The 12,354-nt window shown below is 36.2% G+C and overlaps 1 protein-coding gene across 1 annotated transcript; it reads right to left on the minus strand.

The window, feature by feature from the left end:
* Window positions 1-713: 713 nt before the first annotated feature.
* On the minus strand, window positions 714-10,161 carry LOC105046601 (vacuole membrane protein KMS1). The gene is given in 9 exon segments (XM_073259886.1): window positions 714-1,137; window positions 1,349-1,440; window positions 1,443-1,527; window positions 1,786-1,902; window positions 2,375-2,532; window positions 3,252-3,557; window positions 5,205-5,283; window positions 5,642-5,853; window positions 9,948-10,161. Coding segments are annotated over 9 exon segments (1,299 nt in total). The 5' UTR covers window positions 10,024-10,161; the 3' UTR covers window positions 714-963.
* Between the last annotated feature and the right edge of the window lie 2,193 nt (window positions 10,162-12,354).

Raw genomic sequence — 12,354 nt, forward strand, 5'->3', positions numbered from 1 at the left:
TACAAAGAATTTCTCATGATGTGTAGCCTCAATGGACCGCGTGTATGTGATGTTTTAGCCCTAGTAAGAAATGATAAGGTATTGCCAGGAAAAAAAAAAGAAGACGAATGATAAGGAAAACTAATAAAGGTTCTAGACTAGCAAGGGAAAAACATAGAGAGAGGTCTTTTTCTTTTTCCCAATTAAGGGATCAGGACAAAGAACATGCAACACCTCAGGAGGTCCACAGATTAAACTAACCAATTCTTTAATTGTCATGAATGTTTCTTAATGCAATAGGTTTTATGGTTCATATACGGAGTTATCAGAACTAGGGCTTGTCACCACACAGGGACATCAAAAGCCAAACTCACTTCCTCGACCACTTGCCAGCATAAGATCATTCTGGAGTCTGATACAGGCCTATAGATTAAACCCACTCCAACCCGTTGCCTCTGGCGATTTCTTCTTGATAGTTATAATTTGGCAGAAGGCAAAACATTTCTCCAAAAAGTCATTAGTTTGGTAGGCAATTTTAGCAACGCACCTGATATTCTTTCCTTTTCTTTAGTATTGGAAAAAGAAAAAAAAGATAGCTAATTTATGCTTAACAACTAACTCCACTAATCAAGCATTCAATGGGCTTTGAAGAGTTATGATGCATGGTAGGGTGCATGTAGCAGTGAAAAGAAAGCATTTCTCATAAAAATTAAGTATAACATGGGCAACGAGCATTGTGCACACGAAAATAACTTCTGTGGAATTTTGAGTAGGAAAATAATTCTGTTTGAACAATTGATAAAGGGTGCCAGTGCAATGCACAATAAAATTTCCCTCCCCAAAAAGGCAAACTAAAACTGCCTCAATGAATTTAAATATTCCCATCCTTGTTCTCTGTGCACACAACTGTCAGGTCACCTCCATTGTAGCTGATCAGTTTGGAAGAAAACAGCAGTCACAAATCTGATGCCAGGATATACAATTTTAATCAGCACTGGATTCTCTTGACCGAGATAACTTGTCAGTCAACTCTGAGTCTTGTTGTCTCTTCAGCTGTTTCTGAGCAGTAGATTGCACTATCTTAACAGTGAAGTTCAGTAGCATAAGCCATATGAAAGTATTCCAGATCGTCGTAAAAGTCAGATTCCACTGCTTTCCCTGAAGAAAGGACAAGATATTCAGACTCATGATCATCAAAGGGAACATGGCAAGGCAAAAGAGGCCAGACTTTTAGACAACATGGATTAAGTTAAAGCGGATCTGGTTGATGACTCCTCAAGTTTGGTGTCAGGATTTAAAAAAAAAAAAAGAAAAAAAAATGAAGTTCTCAGTCCTAGAAGGTGCACAACATTGAAGTGAGATGTCTGACCTTTGGAGCTGAGGGGTCTGGAGTTGGAGCTGGGCCGGCTAAGTATTTATCCTTCACCATGTGCAACTTGGCAATAATGTCAGGCAGTAAACAGAGACTGTAGGACCGAAAACACAAATCAACTTGTCCTCCACCAGTTCTAAAAGTTGGTTATTGCATATAGAGATGATAAAAACTGTCTGCAGTATCAATAAAAAAACAATAACTCGATAACACAGAAATACTGAGAAAACTGGAGGGCTAGAAGAATTAATCCCAAGTTAAAAACTGTTTCAGCAATTTCAAGTACAAAACCATGCTTGCAAATATACCACAAAAGGGTCCGCTGTACTTGAGACAAGGGAAGATCCAGAGCACTTGCAGAATGCATCTTTGATAAAGTATATTAAGAACTTCAGAAAAAATGTAGAGAGCTCAGTAACAGGTTGACAGCATACCTGTATGTAAGCCTTAATGATTGCCTTTCCAGTCAGAGTTGCAAGAAAGAACTTCCAGAATGAGATTCCAAATTGTCCACACATGATACCAGCAAGATCAAAAAGTGGATTTGGCACCTAAGCATGCAGAAGCCATTGCAAGAAACCCTCTTTCAGCTACTAAAGCAATAAATACGTCAAACAGAATCTATCTTAAACCCAACATGAATGAAGTGAGACCTTTACAATATTGTTATGCAGATTCGACCATTTTAGTTGACGAACAAAACATGGAATTCCTTCTTTTTTTTCAAGTTACTCAAGAAATTGTAAACTAAACGAATGAGATTACTGAAAGACACCAAGAAGCTACATTATAGAGCACCCCACCCCTTTTCCACATGTTTCCAGTTGTCAGAATCCTGGAAAACCCCCAGCTTGCCAGATTTAGAACCAGATATTTTAAGCAATAGTTTCAAGGAAAATCCAAAATTTTTAGACTAAAAACTACTGCTATTCAAGAACAACATACTCATATTACTCCAATAAATAGGGAAGATAACAAACTAAGAAAAATCTTTAGAAAGAATAGGGAAGTCAGCAAACTAACCGAAGCAAGTACTAAAATTGTCAAAAAGTTAAGATTTTGGGAGCGAGAAACAAGCCAGCATTTAATTTTCTTTAGAGATGCAGATATAAATCCATCTTCATTTGACGAAGCAGAATCCAGTTCCTCTATGGCTTCCAATCTACTTCCTGACAAATGTGCTGCAATACATACTTATGTTAACATATTTACCTCCACCAAGAAAACTTTGGATTGCATACAGATAGAACATTCACAACTCAAAATCTATTCATGTGAAATAGATCTAGTGCTTACTTATCTATCTGACCATGGTAACTAAGGAAAAATTAATTAGAAGTCCAAAAAAACAATAAGACAAAGAATCATGTCCTCTACCAAATCGAGTTGTAAATGCTTTCATTAAATGGAAGATCTGCAGAAAAACGAATGCACATTGCTGTTTAACTCTCTAGCCTATTATGCTTCATGTTTGCATCTGTGGGGGCCCTAATGGTTTGTGTACGGTACAGTTTATATGCATGAAAAAAAAAATCCAACATGTTATCTGAATTTCTATGTAAGGCACACCGAGACCATTATTTTAAAGGGCATATTGATATAATTCAAAGAAACATTGCTAAACTAAAAGATACAATGCCATCGACAATTTTTTTTACATGAAGCTTGCAGAAGTCCAAAGTCAAGCAGCAAAGAATTGCTTCACTTCTAAGACAATCTGCTCAAGAATTGTAGTAGATAATGCGCAATGCTGCTAAATGCAACTCATAAACACCAAGAATACTTGTGCATAGACTGCAATATATCAAGGTGATCCCTACCTCTGTATGATGACAAATTAAATTGGCTACAGGATTTGCATTGTATAAACTAAATGCTAGATAATAGTTTAGGAAGCTACCTGCTCTTGAGATAAAGTAAGGAGGAAGCTCCCCAAGTGCAGTACCTATGCCCCAAAGAACAACTTCTAGTTGAACCTGAGGAAGTATTCTACTCACTGAAACCCTAACTAGAGAACTAGGTGATGATGGATAAAGTGGAGGCCCAAATTCTAAACAATCCTTTTCAAGCCATGAGGGTTCTTTTTTCAGCTGTATGGTATCATATGGAGCAGTTTTCAGATCAACTCTACCACATTGCATGGCTTTGATCGTGAATAAGGCAATATGGGGGCCTAAGTACAGCACAAACGTGTGTAAACCGGATCCTGCATATAAAGCAATATAATCAGATCAGTATCTTGGATTTTCTGCCACAAAAAGGGATATTGACTTACATACAAGGAAACAGAAATGCACATATCTGCAAGCACATATTCTCACATGCCCATGCTCATGCATGCACATGCACGCGTACAATATATTCATATGAATTCGGTTTCATGCACATGGTAATATGGATATGAAGAAGAATAAAAATTAGTTCATCATGTTCCAAAGAGAAAAGCAAGTAAAATTATCTCAAGGTCCGAAGATGAAATCCCAACACATATATGAAATACCAATATGACATGCCAATATATAACTTATACAAAACTAAATCACAATTATTCTTAGCACTCGATCTAGTTAAAGACATTGGCAAAACTGATGTAGGTCAGCTCAAGAATGAAACTTTAGAATATAATTTCTAACATTAAGGTATGTAAAGATTTATAGAAAAGATTAAAAAAGGGTAAACTAAGCTCTCATGGTTTGATCAAAGCATTTTGTTGCATCTTAGATCAAAGAATCAACTTAGCACCCAAATACCTCAATCTGGAGCTCTGAACCCAATCAGGAATACCACCCCAGCAAGTATCTTCTAAAGTTTTTGCACCGTCTTAAATCAAGTACTCTCACAATTAATATTGCTTTATCAAAAGTAATCTTCCGCTGCATACAAAGTGCCATTTATCGATTTATCAAAATTTTTACCTCCCTATTTTTTTTTTATTTCTACCAAATCTAAGTATTAAACATGTAAACTACTATTGATTCCATATTATTTTGTACAATTGCTGGGTATTTTCTTACAGCTTTACTTCCCACTCCCAAATCCACTCCAAAATTCTGGTTAACAAATTTTACTGGTATATGTAGAATCTACAAATCATATGCAGTGTACATAAGTGCACAAGTATACACAGCATCAATGCATACCAGATGTAGCAACAGGTTGTGAATCGGGGGTCTGAAAACGGTGAAGGAAAAAAGTGTATTTGTAATTATATTTCGCACAATCTAACACACTAGCAACTCTCAGAAGGGCAGTACATTTGTTTTCAAACTCATAATTTGAACATCAAGAAAAACAGAGCATCAGCCCCTCCTATTCTTCTCTGCTAAGTGAAAGCATTCCGAAGTAACCTTAAACTGTTTCAAGAAATTGGTATAGTTTAGTCAATTTCTTGAAGTTCAGGAAGCCCTCAAATCTATCCACTATGTATGTCAATAGCTTTGCAAATTTGATAATGGAATGCTAAAGGTCATAGTAAACAACTGAAAAGTGCTTTCAACTTAGTTCATCTGGATTAGGGACTGACTTGCCAGTTTCAATAACTCTCCTCTATATAAATATGCTGCATAAAGTTCACAAGTCCATTATCTTATTCTGACAACATATATTATGGCTCCCATAATAAATATCAGATTTTTCAGATTTATCCTCTATGTTGCTGAACTTAAAGCATATGAATTGGATTTCTAAATTACAAAACGAGAACAAGCTAAAAATAGAACAAAAGAGCACACATTAGAAGGTTATTGAAACATGTCTTCAGCTAGTGGAGTAAGGTCAATGCAAAATATATAAAAACTACGAACAAGGAGGTTAGATGGAATATATGAGCCAGCAAAATACTGATTCCACTAACCTAGTCCAATGGATGATGCCACACCTAGTGCTACCCACCACAAACCAAATCTGGCATAGCAAAGAAACTCCTGGACATGCTGCAACCATGCCGCAAAACAAGTCAATAGAAACTAATCAAATGATACATTTGAAAAGCATAAGCAGAAGCATGATCAGAGGAAGTAGACAATAATTTGATTATACCAACATGATAGAAGCTATTTACTACGATTTAGAAAACACTGACGACATACTTAGGAATAAGGATCAAATTTTCATATCAACTAGCCAGCCATTGACAGCAAAGCTGCCTCCTAAATACAAGATTTATCAGTGAAGTTCACGATTTAGCAAAATAAGTTTCCATTTATATGGCATAAGAGGTTTTGAATTAGATGTAAAATTTGGTATCACCATAACCAAACTAGTTTTTGATTGAAAAAAGAAGATGAATACCTTTTCATGAGAGATATCAACAGCCATGAGCAGAAGACCAAAAGCCACTACCAGGATGCTCAAGACCTTATACCAACCACCTTTCCTCAGAATATATAGAAGTAAGTTTTTCAGATTTTGCACAGTCGCAAAAAGGAAAAACTTTAATGTCCTAAACGGCTGCGTTGTCAATGTTAACTTTTCCAGTTCCAATCGATGCTTCTTACGAAGTTCTGCAAAATGAAGCACATCTATCAGAATCAGAAAAATAAAATAACATTAAAAACTTCCGAACCCCTTTCTTCTTTCATTAAACATGCGTGAACCATATACTTCACAATTATGAGTTTCAAATCATCCTCTTTTGGATATTTTGTATATAAGTAACAAGAGAAGTTTTCTGTGTATACTCTATAGGTTAGGTTATTGTGCCCATCACAGTTCCAAACACCAAATCCACTTCTCATTGTGGTGAGGGTTGACTATTAATTGGAGAATATCCACCAATTTTGGCTCAATACCCAATCAGACATGTAGTACTTATTGCTACAATTTGTAATAAGTCGACCTGAATATCTAAAACTGATTATTTCCTTTTACTAGATCCCTTTTGCTTAAGTGTCTTGCTTCCACATTAGCTTGCGGTGCAAAGTTATGACTATGGCATACAGTTTTTACACTAAATTTTCATCAGTAATGTATGCATATTAAGGGTTAAGAATTGTGATAATGTTTAAAAAAAATTATTACTTGATTATAAACAAATTAAAGTCTGATACATTTAACATGTAAATTCATCTCCCCTTACAAGCACATGCTACTAATTGGCATGGTCTGGCAGGCACTATTTTCTATTATGCTTTAGCATGAAAATAATCAGGATGTTCAAACCTTAGAGGGTAGATTTGAAGTTGGTCATGAAAATCTGTTCAATTTTACATTTTTTTGATGGGAGGGCCAGGAGGATGCAACAGAAGGTGACACTGGCAAGTTAATATGAGAGCCCTTGGTAGTGGATAGTTTAATTACTCTCCTCAAGTTGCATGGTAATAGAGCACCCAATCATATGGGCCAAGGCAAAGCATGATGAGCTTGGAGAACACAGAATCTTTATGAAGAACAATCTATTAAGGTAGAAAAAAGATAGAAGAAGGATAAGAGAAGAGTCAGGAAGCGAAGTGATTGCGGAGAGACTTTATCAATAAATTCAATATTTTACCAATCTGAAACCTAAAAGCAACCTGCTTACCACCTTGTTGCTATATATATATATATATATATATATATGTATATTTATATATATATATATATATGTATATGTGTATATATATATATATATATGTATATGTGTATATATATATATATGTATGTATATGTGTATATATATATATATGTTATGTGTGTGTGTATATATATATATATGTATATGTGTGGTATATATATATGTGTGTGTGTGCGTGGTGTGGGTGTGTGTGGCGCGTGTGTGTGTGTGTGTGTGTGTGCGTGCGTATATATATATGTGTGTGTGCGTGTGTGTGTGCGTGTGTGTGTGAGAGAGATTGCGGAGAGACTTTATCAATAAATTCAATATTTTACCAATCTGAAACCTAAAAGCAACCTGCTTACCACCTTGTTGCTATATATATATGTATGTATATGTGTATATATATATATATGTATATGTATGTATATCTATATATATATGTATATGTATGTATGTATGTATGTATATGTATATGTATGTGTATATATATATATGTATATGTGTGTGTGTGTGTGTGTGTGTGTGTGTGAGATTGCGGAGAGACTTTATCAATAAATTCAATATTTTACCAATCTGAAACCTAAAAGCAACCTGCTTACCACCTTGTTGCTATATATATATGTGTGTATATGTATGTATATGTGTATATATATATATATGTATATGTATGTATATATATATATATATGTATATGTATGTATGTATATATATATGTATATGTATATGTATGTGTATATATATATATGTATATGTATATGTATATATATATATGTGTGTGTGTGTGTGTGTGTGTGTGTCTCAGCAGCATTAACCTAGAGAATTCTAATCCAGAGACTAGATCTAACTAGATGATTCTAACTATGACTATAATACGAATAATAAAATGAATTTGTCACCTAATTACAAATGCAGCTTTTGACCATTATTTAACACTGAAAGCATGGGAACTTGGCCATATTCAATTCAAAACATCTTTCCAACAAGTCCAGAATCACAGATCATTGGTATTCCTGCAAATGCTACTTCTAGAAGCTTGCTGGTTTCTTGGAAAAGGCAGTCTGCAATATACTTGGATGTTCAATCCAATAGATCTTTGAGTCCATGCAACATCAAACTCCCCTAGTTGGAGACTCCTTCTCAAGTTTAATGTTACATTTATTTTTCTATCTACTCTTGATACAAGCCATCTCTAATTAATTTGAAACTGATTCATACATAAGATTTTTGGAATCACTCCTAAAATACTTGGAATACCATCACAATCAAATTTTGTTCTCTTCGTGTTTAAAAGAGTAGAAGTGACTACTGCAAAGTAATTGTCAAATAATCATATTCTACCAAAAATGAAGTATGCAATATGCAGCATTGATTAGAATGTCATTGATCTTTACGTTATTTTCTACATCAGCAATTGCCCATGGAGAAAGTGAGATGTAGCAATTCATATGGAGATGGGTGTGGCTTTTAATTCCAAACTGAGCTGTTGATCACCACCACTATAACAATGTGCATAGTTTTTCAACCATCAATGGTCATATTGCAAAACAGACCACCACATGCAAACCCTGTTTCAAATATTAGTTGTGGTCTGAATTTGCATTAGGTTTTTCTTATGGTGACCTTTCCTTTTCAAACATAAACACTCTAAAATAATTTTGCAGAGCTCTTAATTCCTGAAATCATCTTAACAATTGCATCTTTAGAAAACAGAAACAATTCTAGAAGGCCAAAAAAGAACTGTTGAAGAGGAAGGACACTCTCAGTTTGTGAAGAATAGCGGATGCAATGGAACTGCTTTGAGGAACTTTCCTGATTCATGTTCAGAAGCACAATGGTGGTTAATTTAAGGTTGTATGCTGCTTGAGAGTTTGATGGTGAGTGTATGCCTGAAGACTGCGAGGAATATCCTTTGGTATACCAAAAGGCATGCACAATAGGTGCACATTCTTGTCCCAAACAGAGCATAGATAATAAGCACATCGAACCTCATACCCATATGTTCTTTAACATAAGATCAGATAGCTAAATAGCATGATCATTTGCATCTCATGCAATCTGGTCTGGTATGTCGGGCAAATTCAGCACAATGCATCATATAGGGAGATTGCATTAGTAACATAGTGCCAATTGATCGGTTATTTTCTCTGCTCATCGCATCATTCTAAACACCAGCCTCCTATGCTCAGGCAAAGTCCACCTGGACGCAATGAAACAGAAGGCAAAGGGAATACAAGCAACAGGACAGGTACGTATACTAACCAGGGCTAAAACCAATAAAATTAATGCATGTGAAATTTTAAGGGTGTGGCAGCACTTCCAGTTTGGGAAAGCTTGGCAACTAAACAAGCACACATTTTGCTGAGAACATGGACTACCATGTTGCAGAAGCAGTAGCCTAAGTGAGCCAGCATACCAATTTCCCAGCTTTAGGAGGTGGCGGAGACCAAGGGATTAAACTTTAACAATTAACACTGCACTCTGGCAGCCTTGTCAGGGCGATGGACTTTAATGCAAAATTTTTGAAAAGGTACACCGAGCAACCTTACCATAGTTTCTTTAATTGTTTTCAAAAAAGAGACCAAACAAAATAAAATCAAATTATTCCCCACCTAATCTGGCGGCCATGCCAAATCAAACTCTTTTTTTTTTTTTTGAAGGGAAAAGGGAGGCAACAGAGAGCTACCCCGCTCATTTATTTCCAAACTCTTAAATATCAGTATTTCCAAACAGCATTTCTTCATCAAAGTCCAGAAGCACGCAAGATATGTACATAAATAACCACATCAAATAGCAGCTTAAGAATTTGAAATTCAGATTACGATCCTAAATCCGCGGCCTGCCAGCGTGACTCTGTTCCATCTCATCATTCACGTGCATTAACAAATCACTCGATGACCAGAAACCTCTCATACTAATCAAAAGAACAGCAAACAAATCACTCACAACAAATCAAAGGAATAGCAAACAAATCGCTCATAATAATCAGAGGAAGCAAAGGATTCAAATATCTCAGCAGAGACCATGAGAACAGATATCACGAACTACAGAGGAAGAGAGATTCACCTGAGATCAACGGGTCGGCGCCTTCCGACGAGGAGGGGGAAGCCGCCGCCGCCGCCGCCGCTCCTCTGGACCCCATTGTCGCGCGCTACCTCCCGTCCTCTAGCCCTAGAATCGCTCCACACATGAAGCAAAAACGCTCGCCGGAATCGAATCTGGAAACCGGGATCCCTAGGGTTAACGGATCCAAGAGGGCAGCATTGTGTCCAAACGGAGGAGGAGAAGGAGAAAATCGTTGCCCAGAAGGAAGAAAGAGGAGAAAGAGATGCCTTAAGAAACGTTGTTGTTGTTTTTTTTTTGGTTGAAAAGAACGTCGTTTTCGTGCGGAAGCGCCTTGAAAAAACCCGGAGACTGGAGGTGGGTTCCCACGAAATTATTACACATTTCTTTAGGCTTGCCGTTTGGTTGGAAAGTTTCGCGAACGGCGTTATCCCGGATAAAAAGGAAGGGCATTTGCCATCTGGCTTAATAATTTATTACAAAATAGAATGTTCATAGGTCGGAAAACGTGGTTGGTTACTGATGGTCGTGATGGATCACATGGGGAAGGGTTATCTGGGATAAGGCAGGATCACCGATTGGTCTAACTACTACTTGGACCAGGTCCAACGAACGACGCCAAATCTGACGGCAGATAACACGCGACATTATCTTTTATATATATATATAATATATATATATATATATATATATAATTTTATTTTTTGATACAGATGAAGCTCATTCTATTCGGATGTGACTAGATAACATGCGACACCATCTTTCAATTTTTTTTATATAAATAAAACTGTTAATGAATCGGTTGATCCATAATATGATCTAATCTAATCCACGTAGATCCAATCTGAATCATTTTAAAGGATCCATGAATCTCGATCTGATCCAAAATTTGGATCTGTATCATTTTCTGGATCGGATCTAAATTACTAAAATTTGATGTGATCCGACTCAACCCAATCCAATCCATAAGATTTTTAGCTCGATTTGGATTTTGAGATAAATGATCCAATCTAACTCGAACCTAATACTAGACCCAAAGATTTATTTGGACAGTTGAACTCGAACTCATCTCTTATCTCTCTTTGTTTCTATGTTACATGAATATTAATTTAGATCGGGACTGTTTAATATCTGTTGCTCTTAAAATATATTCTGTTGATTTTTGATCATTATCTTCTAAAATTTTGTTAGAATATTTTGAATTTGGATTAACTAAGTCAAAGACAGTGGTGGGAAAATATAATTAACTTTTTAATTCTTGGATGAAGAGTGTGGAATATGAAACTCTAATAGTCTAATGCATTATGATCAAAATTTATAGTACAAATAATGTTGTTTATAAATCTTCTACTTATTGATCTTGTTATTTATAATCTAGACTCAAATCAATCCGGATCCGGATCCGAACCGAATATGTATTTCATGAATCAGGATCAGATTATATATGGATCCGATCCAATCCGAATGATCGTTGGATCAAAAAATTTGGTCATGGATCCAATCCGATCCGACTCCATCATTTATTGGATTGGATTTGAGTCCAATATCTAGATCGGATCATTAAATCGAGATGGATCACTCATGATTCAATCCGATCCGATCCATTTACACTCCTAAATATAAATGAATATTACTCTATCCGAACTTGAATATATTTTAAAAAATAAAAAAATAAAATATTTTATAAAATCTATGGATACATCTGATTTTATAATTAGATTCAACCATCAATATACTCAATCACTTAGTAAGCGCTCTAATTAATAATATTTTTTATTTTTTAAAAAATATCCTAAACAAACACCACAGCGATATCATGCGAGAAACCCATGTATATTCTGGAGGGATGGACGGACCCCCAGCTACTCCAAGATATTAACCTTTATATTTTACCAACTCTTGGTTGCGCGTTATCCACCGTGCGCATGGTCCCAGAGTTGCCCAGGTCCACTTACCAGGTCCATGCTATAATTTCTCCATCGATTGGGACGGTGGGTGCGATCACCATCGTTATCGTACGGTCTGTGGGGTCTGAAAATTCCAGGAAGGGGCGGACGCACGGTGCAATATTCCCTGGTTACCGGGGAATCAAACGGAAACTGCCTTCACATTTGCAGGGTACTGCCCTTGAAAAAAGCGTATGATGATCTTGGACCGGTAGATTTGTCCAATTCCTTTTTTTTTTTCTTTTAAGTAGTTCCCATGAGCTTCATGTGCCAAAATTATTGAACCACCACATGCACGGTTATAACAATGCATGCCACCCATCGTTGAGATGTATTGCTACGAACCAATAAAATCAAGCTAACACACTTCAGTAACTGATGGTATATGCCAGTGTGACCGTGCATGCAGCACACAAGAATTCCTCCTTCATGTTGGCATAGTTTGGCATAGTTTGGACAAGGTA

This window comes from Elaeis guineensis, chromosome 6 (genome assembly GCF_000442705.2).
Source record: "Elaeis guineensis isolate ETL-2024a chromosome 6, EG11, whole genome shotgun sequence".
NCBI lineage: Eukaryota > Viridiplantae > Streptophyta > Magnoliopsida > Arecales > Arecaceae > Elaeis > Elaeis guineensis.